Source organism: Eubalaena glacialis, chromosome 11 (assembly GCF_028564815.1).
Source record: "Eubalaena glacialis isolate mEubGla1 chromosome 11, mEubGla1.1.hap2.+ XY, whole genome shotgun sequence".
Taxonomy (NCBI): domain Eukaryota; kingdom Metazoa; phylum Chordata; class Mammalia; order Artiodactyla; family Balaenidae; genus Eubalaena; species Eubalaena glacialis.
Window position 1 is genome coordinate 65,401,423 of NC_083726.1, and position 14,682 is coordinate 65,416,104.

The following is a 14,682-nucleotide window of genomic DNA, read 5'->3' on the forward strand; positions in this document are numbered from 1 at the left end:
CTAGCACATTGTTAAGATTACTCTTGGTTACATTACATTTTCATTGCTATTGTAAATGATACATTTTATTCTCATATAATTTCTAATTGGCTGTTGTTCATTGACTTTTTATATATTAATTTGTACCCACTTTGCTAAAATGTCTTATTTGTATTAGTTTTTCAGTTTATATCCTTGGATTTTCCAGTTAGGCTATTATATCATAAATAAATAATGGTAATTTCACCTCTTCTCTAGTTTTATCTCATTCCTCTCTCTTCTGCAATTAAGTAGGCTAGTACTTCCAAAGCAGTGTTAAATAAAAATAGTCACAGGGGCCATCCTTGTGGAATACCTAACTTCAATGCGAATAATTAAGGTTTCCTCATTAAGTGTGATTCTGGCTTTCGGACTGAGATATATACATTTTGTCATGTTAAATAAGTCGGATGTTTCATAAAGTTTGTGATTCTGTACCTTGGGGGTTGATATTTCAGAGAGATTCAGTCTATGTATGAGACTCATCCTTTGCAAATGGTTTCTCCTCCCTTTAGAGAAAAAAAAAAAGTGTACAGATATCAAGTAGAGTTCATGTTGACTTAAAATGCATTGTGAATCCAAAGGCAACTTTGTACTGGTCAACAGCTTTATTAAACTTGCCTTCCTAAGAAGGTATATTTGAGCCAACAGCAGAGAGATCCTGTGTCCTCTGACCGAGTGCCCAGAAGGTAACAGCCTTAGGTGAAGGAAAAACTGGTCCTGCTCTAGTGGATGGGAGCCGGGAGGGGGTATGCTATCAAAGTCTGGGTTCTAGACTGACCACCTGGCAGGAGACACCAAGACCCAAGCCCTAAGAACAGTACCAACAGCTAACATTTTTTAACCACTTGCTATATACGACGTACTTGTTTAAACAGTGAGTGATTTACTCCTCAGAACCATCCTACAAAGTGGGTACTATTATTTCCCCGCAGATGATGGCAAACTGAGGCAAAGAAATATATTAACTTCTCAAGGTCACAAGATGGTAGGTGATAGAGCTAAGGTTTAAAGTCAGGCAGAGCCTGTATTCTTAACCACCATGTCCTAATCCCCCAGATGAAGGAGCCTGGGGCCCTGAGCAAAGATCCAGGAGAAACCATGATGATCGTGGCCTCCACGGTAAGCCACGTCTATCCCAGGGATAGTGCTGCACTGTGAAAGATTACCCTGGAGCCAGGGACAGTTAACTGGAGGTTAGATGACTGGTGCCATTGCTAACTTTTCTTTTTATCCACACTCTTCTTTTTGTTCCTTTGCTGGCTCCTCCTCTACCTTAAATTAAATGTTGGAGTGCCCCAGGCATGGGTCTTGGACCTTCCTATTCTCTGTCTACACTCTCTCCCTAGGCATTGGCATTATCTTCATGAGAATGATTCCCTAATGTATATCTCCAGCCCAAGTCTCCTCCCTGACTGGACTAGTGTGCCCACCTCTCTACTCAACACCTCCACCAGGATACCTCACAGGCATCTCATACTTAACATGTCTAAACAGAACTCTTCATTTCTGCGCCTATACAAACCTCCTCCTCCCACAGACTTCCCCTTTCCCCTAGGTTTATTTAACATGCTTATTCAACAAATATTTATTAAGTACCTACTATAGCAGTGAACAAAACAGACAAACCCCCCTGCCCTCATAGAGCTTATATTCTACTGCTGGGGGACATATAATAAACAGGAAAAAAATAAGTAAATTACATCACACATTAGGAGAAAATAAATGCTAACGAAAAAACAAAGCAGGGAAGGGATACAGAATGCAGGGGATGGGGACTGAAACTTTTTTTCTTTTATAAATTTATTTATTTATTTATTTATGGCTGTGTTGGGTCTTCGTTTCTGTGTGAGGGCTTTCTCCAGTTGTGGCAAGCGGGGGCCACTCTTCATCGCGGTGCGCGGGCCTCTCACTGTCGCGGCCTCTCCCGTTGCAGAGCACAGGCTCCAGATGCGCAGGCACAGTATCTGTGGCTCACGGGCTTAGTTGCTCCGCGGCATGTGGGATCTTCCCAGACCAGGGCTCGAACCCGTGTCCCCTGCATTGGCAGGCGGATTCTTAACCACTGCGCCACCAGGGAAGCCCTGAAACTTTTAAAAGACCAAGTGAGAGGAGCAGGAGATGAGGTCGTGACCTCATGAGCTTTTACTCCAAGGATGATGGAGGATTTTGAACAGAGGCTTGACATGAGTGGATTTCCATTTCTTTTAGCTGCTGTGAAGAAATTGGAGGAGAGGCGGTAAAGATGAAAGCTGGGAGACTAGTTAGGGAGCTCTTGCAATAGTCCAGGTGAGAGAAGGTGAATCCAGGGTATTTGGATCAGGAAATAGTGTTGGAGCTGGTGAGATATGACCAGATTCTGGATATATTCTAAAGAGGGGGGGTTGTCTCATATCCATCCAGGTACTCAGGCCAAAAATCTAGATCTTATCCTTGATTCTTCCTTTTCCCTCATATCCTATATTCAATCCATCAGTAAGTCCTTGTGGTTCTACCTGCAAAATATACATCAAAGTCACTATTTCTGTCCGTCTTCACTGCCCCCACAACCCAGCTAAACCACCCGAGTTTACCTCTCTCACTTGGATTGCTACAATAGCCTCTTCATCTGATCTCTCTCCTTCCTCTTTTGCCCCCCTACAATCCGTTCTCCACAAGTAGACAAAGGGATCATTTAAAAAATTAAATCATATCACAGGATGGATGCTTTTGCTTGCCATCCTTTAAGGGCTTTCTAATGCATTAAGAATAGAGGCCAAGGGGACTTCCCTAGGGGTCCAGTGGTTGAGACTCTGTGCTTCCACTGCAGGGGGCATGGGTTCAATCCCTGGTGGGGTAACTAAGATCCTGCATGCTGTGCGGCATGGCAATCAATCAATCAATCAAATTGTTTAAAAAAAGAATAAAGAACAAAATCTATACCATGAACTACAAGGCCTAATGTGATCTGCCCTGATGACCTCTCTATTCTCATCTCCCTCCCTCTTTTTCTTGATCATCCTGTTCCAGCCACACTAAACTCCTTCCTCCTCCTCAAACTCACCAAGCTCTTTTCTGCTTTGGAGTTATGCTGTCCCCTCTGACTAGGTCATCTTACCCCAGCTCTTTGCCTAACTGGTCCCTTATCAGCTGTCAAATCTCAATTCAATTGTCACCTCCTTAGAGACCTCCCTGATAACTCTCACCTAGTATAGCTACTATGCTATATCTAGTATAGTCCATCACACCTTGTATCAGAAAACACAGTCTTTCAGGGGAAACAAAATAGGTTAATACTCATTAAGCAAGATCACAAATGAACAGGGGACTCTTAAAGCAGAAGGCTATCATACACTGTCAGGCCCAGAAGGGCTAGCCTCCCATCTGACACTTGAATCGCCTGGCAATGTCCAGGTGATGTGTGCTTGACACCTCCACTGAGGGGACCACCCTAGCTGCTGGACAGCTTTGGAATTGTATCTTTCTTATTCTGAGCCGCAGTGTGTTTCTCTAAGGCTATTACCCTTTCGTGCCCCTCCAAGGAAGCATAAAACAAATAGAAACCCTCTTTTAGAGAACAGTCTTTCTGGTTTCTCAAGACAGCTCTCACACCCCCAAACTCCTAACTTTTCCTGTAGTTTTGTCCTCCCATCTCCAGGGCACTCTCCTCTGAAGGTGCTTCCTTTGGTCGTCTTACCTCCCGGGGCCCACAGCTGCCTCCAGCAATCCAGGTGGGGTCGGGCTGATGGGAAGGGCACTCCTTCTCCCAGGGCCTCTACCTTCTAGAACCGCGGCCTACAACCCTCCCTCCGTTCCTTAGACATCAACCTCCCTGCCCCTTCTATATGCATCTCTCCGGCTGGAGGGAGCTCAACATCATCTCCCCGTATCGTGCCTAGCACAGGGCCCGCCACAGAGTAGTTTCTCTAAAACCTCTGGTGGAATCAAACAATCCATAATTGGTCCTGAGAAACTATCAAAGAGTCCTAGATGTCTCAGGAGGCTGCAAGATTCGGAAGCCGAAATCCAGTCAGCCGCCCGGCCCCACCCTCGGGCCCGCCCCTTCCAGCGTTGCCTCATCTCGCTACTCAGGCTATCCCGCCCCAAGTCTCGCCTTTCCCTTTAATCACTTCCACCAACCTGGATCCTATAATCCCTGATGCCTCCCTATATGTTGTCCCAATTGGGAAAGCCTTTAATTTCGGCTGTTAACAAAACAGCGACACCTTCACTACCACGGCCACGCCCCCTTACGCACGTTACCGGGGCGAACCGGAAGGGGTTGCGCAGCCCTTAGTTCGTAGACCCGGAAGTAGACGGGCCTCACGGAAGCCGGCTTTGGCCCTGCGGCTGCTGCTGTCGCCGCGGAGAAATTGTTGGAGCTGGCAGCCTAGGAATGGTGAGACCTCGCGGTTCGCCTCTGAGTGTTCTGAGCAGAGTTGGGGGTGAAATGGAGTTCCCCAGAGTGCCGCCGGGGACGACACCCCGCCAGGTTTGGGGCCCCGCCCCGGGAGCGCCCCGAAAATCTGCGCATGCGTGGGCCGGACCGGGCCAGAATCTGGTCCGAGAAGTTACGCATGCGCAAAGGTGGCATGCTGAAGGTGGGGTGAGAATTGGTCTGGGAGTTGACTCCTTTTCCCCGCCACCGGCCCGTGGGGCTTAAACCAAGGCTGCGAGGGCATTGGGGTTCACTCGGTGCTTTGCTTTTGAGTTGCAGGGCTGACTTCGTCACCACTCCTATCCCGAGGCCCTGAAACAGACCTGGACTAATCCCCTACTGTGGGTGTGCCCTTGGGGGGAGAACGAGGGGCGGAGGGCCGGAGAAGGCAGGGGGCGCTGACCCTGCCTCAGTCTACCCGCGGAATCGGGCCCTTCACCGTCTCCCCAGGTGGCAAGATTCCCAGCCGTATCAAATGGTACGGCGCGAGGAGCGCACCTGGGGGCAGGGCTGGAACGCTGCGCGGAGAGACGCCCTGGTCAGAAGGGGCGGGACTCTCCGAAGCGGCGCGCTCCGCAGAGTCCCTAATACCTGAGTTCTCCGGGCTTAGGCGAGGGCCCCCCCCAAGGGCGGTTGATATTTGCTCAGTTCCCAAGCCGCGTTTTTTAGCTTCCACGAGGTACCACCCACTAAATCTTCAGCCAGAGCTTCAAATGAAAAAAAGTGAGGTGGACTGGTTGGAGTTCAGTCTCCGTTTCCTTTTCCCTGCTTTGGGCTGGGAGGGGAGCTGAATGGGCAGCTGACAAAGAAAAAGTGAGCCAAGAATCCCTTGTTTCTTGCTAGTTTATAGTCAAGGCCCTTAACCTAGGGGCTATGAGTAGAATTAGAGTGGTTTGTGAACCTCCTAAAATGTGTACATTTTTCTAGGGTCCATAGCTTTTATGACTGTCTCAGAGATGTCGGTGACCTTCGAAAGGCTACTGGTTTATCAGGGTCATATTGGCAGAATATATTGTGTCTCTTTTCCTGGTGTTTCCCCTAGCTTACGGGATCCTGGGGAACCTGTTCCAGTGTAAGGAGGTGAGGCTGGCCAGTTCGAAACCTGAGCCTCAGGGAGCCTCATTTCTCCTTTGCAGAATCTCTTCTCAGCCTCTAAGCTCACCTGGTCAGAATCCTTGGATGAACCTGTGGGACCCTTCCTTCTAGCCCTGTGGTTTGGAACCAGTGGCTTTGGGACTGTGAGAGGATGGACAAAGGTAGTATGAGGCCGGGCCAGCTCCCCAAACGCTCAGGCGCCAAGCATCTGCTGATTCCACCCCGTGCCTGGCACGTGTGTCTTTCGGTCCTGGCTGGGCATTGCCACCTCCCCCTGGGCCAGCACCACCCACGTACCTCTCGGCAGAGGCCACAATTGACTGACTTGCTGTTGAGCTGACGCTCTTTGGCATGGCTGCATTTTGATGGCAGAGGGAGCAGTTATGCCCAGAGCCCGGTGTGTCGGCATCACCAGTCTGACCTGAGCACCATGTGCTGCACGACATGACACGTGGCACCGGGAGAACTGCCCAGCGTGGAAGGTCTGGGCCCAGATGGGATCTGGATGGCCAAGGAACTCCCACCTTAAAACTTCAAGTGTCAAGGAAGCAGGGGAGGGACCAAGAGGGCTGGTAGGGGAAGGGGGGCTGAGGAGGGGTCCCATGTGCAGAGGCTCAGGGCTCTGCTAGGCATTTAGGAGGCCTGGGTTCACCACTTCTCTTTTTCTAGATTCTCAGGGGCTGCTAGATTCATCCCTGATGGCATCAGGCACTGCCAGCCGCTCAGAGGATGAGGAGTCACTGGCAGGGCAGAAGCGGGCCTCCTCACAGGCTTTGGGCACCATCCCTAAACGAAGAAGCTCCTCCAGGTACTAGGGTTTGAAGGGCCAGAGACTGAGACTGCTGCATGCTTTCACCCCTGTTGGGAATGGCTCCCTGAGTCCCTCTGGGGCCCAACTGTTGGCAGACCCTTGTGCTTTTCCTGTCCCTACTAAGTCCCTCCCCATGAGACTGAGAGCAAGGGAGGGAGATCTTAGGTCTTGGACAGGAAATCTTTGTGGTGCAGTATGCTGTCATCTCAGGGGTGGAGCATAGCAGTTCCATGCCCCATCCACTGAGCCAGAGCAGTTAGCATCCTGCCTGCTGGGAACCTGCTCTACTTTAGGAGCTGGGTGTGTGTGAGTGGGTACTGGGGATGGGGCACAGAGCGCTCACTGGGTAGGACTCTTCTCAGGTTCATCAAGAGAAAAAAGTTTGACGATGAGCTGGTGGAGAGCAGCCTGGCTAAGTCCTCTACCCGGGCGAAGGGGGCCAGTGGGGTGGAACCAGGGCGCTGTTCGGGGAGTGAACCCTCCTCCAGTGAGAAGAAGAAGGTGAGGATTGGGAGACGTGGGGAATGGAGAGGGGTGGGGGCCAGTGCCAGATTTTGTGTTTCCCCACAACCTTTGCCAGCTGGCAAGAGCCCTGCAGAGGAGGCTTATGAGAGGATCAAGCTGCCCTGGCCCACCTCAGATGCCTCCCTCCTGGGAGCCCATCCCTCGCTACTCCGCTTTTCTTGCTGCACCCATCACCACCCTGTCAGTGCATCCTGTATCACATTCTGTGTGGGAGGCATAGAGCGTGCATCTATTCTGGGAGCAGACAGCCTGTTCAGAGCATTGCTGGCTGTAAAAATAACCCCCAGGTGGCATTGCTCTGGCCCCAGACACTGTACCAGCAAGAGTGTTTTCCTGGTATCCTCCCCACCCACCCTCCATGCTGGGGTTGGGGGACGCCACCAGCAAAAAGAAGACCCCATATGGTCAAGGACTGTGTAGAAGTACTTTGATGGGGGCGGGAAAGGGGAGGGAGGGGCACTAGAAAGCTGAGCCCCCTGCCTGTGGCTTGTTGTTGGGTGGGGCTGGAGCTGCCACACAGTGTGCGAAGCTCTAGGCCTGAAGCCCTAGCTGCCCTGATGAGCTCACTCTGCTCCTGCCTTCTGCCCAGGTGTCCAAGGCCCCCAGCACCCCTGTGCCGCCCAGCCCAGCCCCAGCCCCTGGACTCACCAAACGTGTGAAGAAGAGCAAACAGCCACTCCAGGTGACCAAGGATCTGGGCCGCTGGAAGCCTGCGGACGACCTCCTGCTCATCAATGCCGTGTTGCAGGTAGTGCTTCCCACCACAGGGGTTGTGTTCGCCTTCTCCCCGCAGCCTCCAGTTCCCAACCCCCCATCTAGCCCGGCAGTGTCCTGTAGGTGGCACGGGAGGGTTCTTCCCAGCTCTAAGGCTGGAGCAAACCACTCTGGGGCCTTTCAGACCAATGACCTGACATCTGTCCACCTGGGCGTGAAGTTCAGCTGCCGCTTCACCCTGAGGGAAGTCCAGGAGCGCTGGTACGCCCTGCTCTACGATCCTGTCATCTCCAAGTGAGTGGGCTGGCCCCAGCAGCAGCGCGGTACTGGGGACACCAGAATTTGGCTCCTGAACAGAAAGAATTGTACAGGGGAGGGGCCTGGGAGGCAGGGCTCCTTGGGGCCTTGTGTCTTCTGAGATGATACTGGAGACCTGCCAGGCTTCAGGGGGAAGCTGCTTCCTGCTACCAACCCTGCTAATCCAGGCTGGATGTCAGGAGCAAGGACCTGGAAGCCAGGGAAGTAGCATGAGAGAAAACACCACATGAGTGCCAGGAGCCCTGTTCTACCACCGTGTGCATTGTGGTTTGGGGCAGTCACCTCCCAGCCTTCCCACACTGACCTCCCACAGTTTCTTCCTCCAGAAGAAGGAGTTGGAACAGAAGAACACCAGGGCCTCTTCCAGCTCCAACAGTCCAAATACACCTATGCACACACACAACACACACTCTTCCTTCTCAGTCACTTCGTTTGACATCATCAGAATTTGGTTGAATGCTTAACACCCATCTTCTACTCCACAGCCCCTGTCACCACTTAAGCTATAGCCACAGCCCTGATATACCAGGAAATGGGCAGGGCACAGCTTGGGAAAGAGGAGGTGGCTAGTGGGTGGCAGCTTTGGCCAAGTAAGGAGGAAGTTCTTGGGGCAGGAGCAGCAGCCAGTCTCAGGATCTCCCTCCAGACTGGCCTGTAGGCGGCTGTGCCCTTGAGCCTCTTCACAGGGTTGAACACAGGAACCTGAGTTTTCTGAGTTGCCTGTTAATGTTTTCGGCAGACGCACGAGGTCACAGGTCCGGTGCTAAGCCTTGGGCTCTTCCTGTTGAGGGCCTGGATCTTTGAGTTCTGGATCTCAAAGGCCTGCAGGCTTTGGAGAAGTAGGCACCCCAGATTGCTTGACACCCTTCTTTCAACCCTGCCCTGCCCTCTATCTCCCTCCTGCCCAGGCTGGCCTGCCAGGCCATGAGACAGCTGCACCCAGAGGCCATTGCCGCCATCCAGAGCAAGGCCCTGTTTAGCAAGGCTGAAGAGCAGCTGCTGAGCAAAGTGGGATCGGTAAGGCTGAGGGCTGGTAATGCTGAGGGGCAGGGCAGGAGCCGGCTAACCTGGAAAACTGACTGCGGGGAGGCTCCACTGCTTGGAGATGCACGTACACCTGCAAGGCCTTTGTGGACCGGGTCCTCAGGGAGAGCCAAGCCTGGCTTCCTGGGTGGCAGTAGCTATCACTTTTTCCAGCTCCTGCTGGGGACTGGGGCAGGGGGCACGGATGGTACGGCAGAGACAGGAGCAGGGAAACCCAGATGCCCAGAGTGTGCTTCTTGCCCTCCAGACCAGCCAGCCTACCTTGGAGACCTTCCAGGACCTGCTGCACAGACACCCTGATGCCTTCTACCTGGCCCGTACTGCCAAGGCTCTGCAGGCCCATTGGCAGCTCATGAAGCAGTATTACCTGTTGGAGGACCAGACAGGTAACTGGGCCCAGGAGCTGGCAGAGTGAGGGTGCGTGTATGTGAGTGTGAAGGGGGCTGGACACAGCTGCCCTCAGGTGCCCTGTAACAAATCCTTCCGTGGCCCCCAGTGTCTTGTTCACCTCTCTTTGCAGCAAAAACCACTTCCTTCCAGAGGGAGAGAAAGTGGCTGGAACGGTCTTCAGGATCGTCGTGAGGGTAGCCAAAATTGCCTAGAATCCTGAACAAAAAGACTAAATGGCAGAGTTGTCTCCCACTTCTTGACTTTTTTGTGTTTTTTGACATGTTTTACCATTACATAAATAATAGTACATTCTTCACAAGCAACATTTGAACATGAGTAAAATGTGAAAGTCCCTTCACCGCTCACCCTTCCCCCTTTCCCACCCACTTTCTCTAAGGCTTTCTGCCCCTTCCCTCTCTCCACACTCCTTCTCACTGCCTCTCCTTCCACCAAGCATTTGTGCTGTGGGGCTGCCATCAGGCCATTCCCAAATCCCTGCAGGGACTTTAACCCAGGCCGCCTGTCTTTCTCCTTTCCCTAGGGCCAGAAAGCTTCCTTTCTTCCCTCACCAGCAAAACTCTCACTCTCCTAATAACAGATATTAGGAAAGCAGTCTGATTAAACTGCAGGAAGCTCTTCAGTTAGATTTGGGTTTCAGGGTCAGACTTCCATAGTCCAAGCACACTTTACTTTTACTTCCTAAAGATTATTGCATGTTGGCTACTATGTAGTTGTTCATACTGTTCTGAAAATGAAGCTTCAGTTCTGCCTGTCACCTTACTCGCTAGGTCCTGCAGCTTCTGGATAATAAAAGATTCCTACCAGAGGATTTTAGGAAATCTTGTCAGGGGAGGCCCCATCTTTCCTTCCTGAGGATCTCTGAATTTAGTGCCCAGTGGGCAGCCCACTTTATTCCAGATCTCTGCTGCTTCCTCAGGCTCAGCTATCACTGACCTCCCACAGAGAGAATAGACACTGGATAAAGTTTATTTTTACTGCTGTAGCTAGCTCCTTTGTCACTATTTCAAAAGTTACCTTGTGTATATTTGTTTTTTTGTTTGTTTGTTTTTAATAAGTTTATTTTATTTTTGGCTACATTGGGTCTTCGTTGCTGCGCACGGGCTTTCTCTAGTTGTGGCAAGCGGGGGCTACTCTCCGTTGCGGTGTGCGGGCTTCTCGTTGCGGTGGCTTCTCTTGTTGTGGAGCACAGGCTGTAGGCGTGCGGGCTTCAGTAGTTGTGGCGTGCGGGCTTCAGTAGTTGTGGCACGCAGGGTCAGTAGTTGTGGCTCACGGGCTCTAGAGCACAGGCTCAGTAGTTGTGGTGCCGGGGCTTAATTGCTCCGCAGCATGTGGTATCTTCCCGGACCAGGGCTTGAACCCGTGTCCCCTGCATTGGCAGGCGGGTTCTTAACCACTGCGCCACCAGGGAAGCCCCTATTTTGTATATTTGTTAACGTAAAGGTATAATTTTTCTCTTCAAGAGTCATCTTATGTGGATATTTGATTTCTCCTTTGCTATTTCATGCTTGGAGTCCCTAGGAACAGGGAGTATACACTGCTTACCTATCAAGTCAGCTGAATATTAGGTTGGTAGGATTCAGGCAGCTCTGGCGAGGTGACTGCCCCAACCCCGTCTCCCCACAGTCTGAACTAAGGTGGAGGGCGGTGGTGGTGGAGCATTTGTGGCTCCTATGCAGCCCCCCTCGCATCCCTGGCAGTGATGACACCTCAGGGGTTGTCAGACTCCTCAACCAGCAGTCTCACTAGCTAGTCGGAGCTGCTGCTGAGCAGACGCTGCAGTCCTGGGAACAACTGACACTAAGGCAGGAGTTCTCAGATTTGGGGACCCCAATCGCTTTTACATTTTGACCAGAAAAGAACTGAAAAACTTGCATGAACCAATATTTATCCTGAATACATCTGATGGATTCTGATATTACTGCATTCCCTTTCTTTCTTTTTTTTTTTTTTGGAAAAAAGTGAATTTCATGACCTGTTAACGTGTCATGACCCACAATTTGAAAACACTGGCTTAAGGCTCCCTTCTGATACATCCTGAGTGAGACTTGACTGGCATGTGCCTCTCAGCCCCTTGCTGAATGTGGCAGAAAATGTTTGGGAGCATGTGATGTGGTAGAAGAGGCAGTTGGATTTGGAATCAAGAAAGCAGGCCTTGATTCCTGGCTGTGTCCTGAACTAGTCACATAGCTTAACCCTTCCTCCTGTATCTGTTTCCTCATCTGTAACGTGCAGCTAATAGTAATGCCTTCCCTACGTAGTTCAAGGCTTTGTAAGTGAGAACTCTTTGCACACTGAAAAGACCATGCAAAGGTCAACTTTTTTTTTTTTTAATTTATTTTATTTTTATTTATTTTTGGCTGCATTGGGTCTTTGTTGCTGCGCACGGGCTTTCTCTAGTTGCGGCGAGCGGGGACTACTCTTCATTGCAGTGCACAAACTCCTCATTGCAGTGGCTTCTCTTGTTGCAGAGCATGGGCTCTAGGCGCGTGGGCTTCAGTAGTTGTAGCACGTGGGCTTCAGTAGTTGTGGAGCGCGGGCTCTAGAGTGCAGGCTCAGTAGTTGTGGCACACGGGCTTAGTTGCTCCGCGGCATGTGGGATCTTCCCGGACCAGGATTCGAACCCGTGTCCCCTGCGTTTGCCGGCGGATTCTTAACTACTGCGCCACCAGGGAAGCCCCAAAGGTCAATTTTAATTCCCTTCCCTTTCTAGAACCACCTCTGCCCCCCAGCTAACCCCAGGAATGCTTTTTGCCAAAGTAGCGTGCAGTCTGATCTGCATGCATGCTGTTACCTGTATCAAGTTAACTTTTGTTGATTTCAGCACGAGACCGTCCCCATGGGCTGTCTTTACAGTTTGTCCTCTTAGTTCATTTGTCTGCTCAGCAGCTTGTGGTTGAGTAGGAGCATTGGCGCTGACCCTCCCTCTCTCCTTCGTTCAGTGCAGCCGCTGCCCAAGGGGGACCAAGTGCTGAATTTCTCCGACGCAGAGGACTTGATTGATGACAGTAAGCTCAAGTGAGTGGCTGGGGCCACAGGCAGGGCACAGAGAGCTGAGTGTCTCCCCAGGACAGAGCTCCCTGTGCTGCCCGGCCCTGCCTCTCCTGCTGCAGGGAACGGAGCCCAGCCCAGACTCGGCCTGGAGCTCCAGTTGTAGCTGTTGGTCTCCCTGCTAAGCGCCCTCTCCGTCCCTCCCGCCCCGTTGTACCTTACCCCCACCCTAGAGAGGGAAGCTAGGCTAAGGCCAGAGGAACAGCCCACGGGGCCACTGGGCTGAGGGACTGAGGGATCCTACTGAGCCCAGTAGCACCTAATGGTGATGGCAGGTGAGCTCAAATTGGAGCCTGATTCATCCTTCTCTTCTCGCCCCCCCAGGGACATGCGAGATGAAGTCCTAGAACATGGTGAGTGTGCCTTGGTGGGGACAGTGAGGGGGTGGGAGCTCCTGCTGGAACAGAGAGAAACAGTACAAGGTGCTGGTGACCTCAGAGTCCTTCCTTACCACCCCACCTCACCCCAGAGCTGACAGTGGCTGACCGGCGCCAGAAACGAGAGATTCGGCAGCTGGAACAGGAACTGCATAAGTGGCAGGTGCTAGTAGATAGCATCACAGGTGAGGAGGCCGGGGGACCAGCAGGGTCGTGCTCCAAATCCCTTCGCCCCTCCCTGAGCCCCCGGAGTTGCTTGGCTGGGTTCACCCTCATTTCCCAGACCTCTAGCTCCTTTCCCTCAGTGGATCTTGCCCTGGCTCCCTGCCTTCCATGCTGTGGCTCTAAAGAGTGGGCTCTTCTCTGACATGAGCTGCTCTCCCCCAGGCATGAGCTCTCCAGACTTTGACAACCAGACCCTGGCAGTGCTGCGGGGCCGCATGGTGCGGTACCTGATGCGCTCGAGAGAGGTGAGGCCGGCCCAGCCCTCCCTGTCCTCATCCCCGTCCCCACCCCTACCTCCCCCTTCCTAGGTTCCCCATCTCCGTCGATCTTCCCTTCACTGCCCTTTCTATGTCTGGTCCCTGATTTCTCATCTTTCCCGGGCCTGTGTGGACTCCTCCCCATTCCTCAGGTTCCAGCCCTCACCTGCCCCATTTCCCCAGATCACCCTAGGTAGAGCAACCAAGGATAACCAGATTGACGTAGACCTGTCTCTGGAGGGTCCGGCCTGGAAGATCTCCCGGAAGCAAGGTACCAGCGGGAAGCAGTGTGAGGATGTCGCTCCCAGCCTCTCGCTGCCCTCCAGCCCTGGGGCTTGGTCTCCATGGGAACCTCAGGGACTGGGTGGGGCTGAGGAGTTGGCATTTTAAGATCTCTAACTTGGGAGTCCTGGGTGCCTTCTAGCGGCCCCAGGAAGCAGAGGGTACATGGGGGTTTCAGGCCCTCTTCTGGCCTTCCCCCCATCCCATCATACCCCCATTCCTCTCTATTCCCATAGGTGTCATCAAGCTGAAGAACAACGGTGATTTCTTCATTGCCAATGAGGGCCGGCGGCCCATCTACATCGATGGACGACCTGTGCTGTGTGGCTCCAAATGGCGCCTTAGCAACAACTCCGTGGTGGAGGTGAGCTGGGGGGAGGTGGAAAGGCCAGGATGAGCCCCATGGTGTGGTGAGGCAGCGTGTGGGCCTGGCCCCGGCCCCCAGTCTCACCTCTGTCCTTAGCCACCCTTCTCTCCCGCCCGCAGATTGCCAGCCTGCGATTCGTCTTCCTCATCAACCAGGACCTCATTGCCCTTATTCGGGCCGAGGCTGCCAAGATCACGCCACAGTGAGAAGTGGTAGCAGGACCCATGGGCTCTCTCTGGCCTCAGTTTCCCCTGCCCTCCCAGACCCCTGGAGCTGGCAACTCAGGCTCCTGGAAAAACCAGAGGGGGCTGTGGGAGACTCAGCTCCTGGCCCCTTGATCTGAGCCTCTGCGGGAGGGCGGGGCTGGCCCTGGGAAAGGGACCCTCAGGCTGCCTTAGTGCCAGAGCCCCTCCCTTTCTCTCTCTGCAGAGGCCCCCTACCCTTTCCCCCAGATTCCCACCTTTGCTCCATGTCTCCAGCTGATTAGCTTCAGACTTTTCCTTTATTATTTTCCTTTTGTAAATACAAAGCACTGAGTTCCAAAGTAGTTTCTTTTCTTTTTCTTTTTTTAATATAAAAAATGTGGGGACAGGTGAGGCAGGGGCACATGCAGGGGATAGCAGAACCCCTCCTTGGCCTCAGGCCACTGTCCCCCAGCCTGCAGAGGGAGATGAGACATCAGAGGAGCAGGCTGAGGTGAGGAAGGGCCCCAGGAGTAGGAGCCCAAAGATTCCTAGCCTGGGGCCTGCGGCTGAAGAAGTTCTAGCCCTCCC

General features: G+C 52.5%; 1 protein-coding gene across 2 annotated transcripts; it reads left to right on the forward strand.

Annotated features, from left to right (window-relative positions):
• The first annotated feature begins 4,307 nt into the window (after nt 1–4,307).
• MCRS1 (microspherule protein 1) lies at nt 4,308–14,453 on the forward strand. Of its 2 annotated transcripts, XM_061204346.1 has the most exons (15): nt 4,308–4,396; nt 5,572–5,691; nt 6,200–6,338; nt 6,704–6,842; nt 7,456–7,614; nt 7,765–7,874; nt 8,807–8,915; nt 9,190–9,328; nt 12,293–12,368; nt 12,726–12,754; nt 12,871–12,963; nt 13,166–13,248; nt 13,444–13,531; nt 13,779–13,906; nt 14,029–14,453. In XM_061204346.1, the coding sequence occupies exons 2-15, from the start codon at nt 5,682–5,684 to the stop codon at nt 14,113–14,115; spliced, it is 1,389 nt and encodes a 462-aa protein (XP_061060329.1). In that variant the 5' UTR covers nt 4,308–4,396; nt 5,572–5,681; the 3' UTR covers nt 14,116–14,453. The 2 variants fall into 2 exon arrangements, with proteins under 2 accessions (XP_061060329.1, XP_061060331.1); XM_061204348.1 differs by lacking the exons at nt 4,308–4,396; nt 5,572–5,691 and adding an exon at nt 5,706–6,012.
• Nucleotides 14,454–14,682: the final 229 nt, after the last annotated feature.

Excerpts from the sequence above, each read along its gene's own strand:
- MCRS1 (XM_061204346.1), top strand. Across the intron at positions 9,329-12,292 it reads CCTGTTGGAGGACCAGACAG|TGCAGCCGCTGCCCAAGGGG; the intron begins GTAACTGGGCCC and ends TCCTTCGTTCAG. Across the intron at positions 13,249-13,443 it reads ACCTGATGCGCTCGAGAGAG|ATCACCCTAGGTAGAGCAAC; the intron begins GTGAGGCCGGCC and ends CCATTTCCCCAG.